This window comes from Galeopterus variegatus, unplaced genomic scaffold (genome assembly GCF_000696425.1).
Source record: "Galeopterus variegatus unplaced genomic scaffold, G_variegatus-3.0.2 Scaffold3003, whole genome shotgun sequence".
Lineage (NCBI taxonomy): Eukaryota > Metazoa > Chordata > Mammalia > Dermoptera > Cynocephalidae > Galeopterus > Galeopterus variegatus.
Window position 1 is genome coordinate 138,564 of NW_007729114.1, and position 895 is coordinate 139,458.

The 895-nt window shown below is 42.3% G+C and overlaps 1 protein-coding gene across 1 annotated transcript in view; it reads right to left on the reverse strand.

The window, feature by feature from the left end:
• Positions 1–895, reverse strand: part of GOT2 (glutamic-oxaloacetic transaminase 2, mitochondrial) — a 19,635-nt gene that overhangs the window by 5,589 nt on the left and 13,151 nt on the right. Inside the window, exons 7-8 of the mRNA XM_008583701.1 lie at positions 563–713; positions 9–112 (exon numbers count right to left, since the gene is read on the reverse strand). Of these exons, the coding sequence (XP_008581923.1) occupies positions 9–112; positions 563–713 (255 nt within the window). The remainder of the gene's footprint in view (positions 1–8; positions 113–562; positions 714–895) is intronic.

Genomic DNA, 895 nt, shown 5'->3' on the forward strand with positions numbered 1-895 from the left:
TTGAGAGGAGGGTTGGAATACATGGGACGGATCAAGATCTTCAACTGTGACTCTACCCTTTTGGCTTCATCCGCATCTTTGCAGATCATAGTGAAGGCTCCCACACGCTCACCTAAAAAGACAAAATGGATCTTGTCTAACATGCTAGAGCAAATCATGATTAAATCTGCTAAATATTATCTTTTTCCATCAGAACCACCACAAAAATAACTCATTTGTATAAATAAAGTTTTTGACAATCAGAATGATGAGCTGAGGCACAACAGAAAGTCTGAGTACTCAAGAGTATTCAAAGGTCTCTTTTTATTGTATCTATCTTCTTGGCTCATGGATCAGTCACTCTTTGTTTAGAGAAGCCATCATCAGTTTTCTTTGCTGGAAGAATTCAAGAACACCAGAGAAGATACAGCTAAGAAAATTGGTAAAATCCACTATACCAGTCTTTCCTCTCTGGGTAAGGAGGGACATGGACAAACACACACCAAACTCTATGCCTTTGTGGCATTCTCTCCAGCTCTTCCAACTCACCAAAACACATATCATGCTGGGTCCTTTAGCTTACCATATAAGCCCATGTTCTTGGCATACGATTGGCAGAGACAAATGTTAATGCCCTGTTCGATGAAGTGGCGCACGGCCCAGGCATCCTTGTCGCCATCCCCACTGGCAAAGCCTTGGTAGGCCATGTCAAAGAATGCAAAGAGATTCTTTTTCTGGGAGACAAAGAGAAGACCAAAGCTTTAGGCAGTCCATCTGAAGATGCCCTAGATGGTCGCTTGTGCTTATTGTGACCAGGCCGACCTCACACAGACAGTGGCAACAGTTTTCTGCTCAGATGGCAGTCTGGGAGATGTTTTAATTTTCCTAGATTAAGATAGCAACATGCATTTGTTTA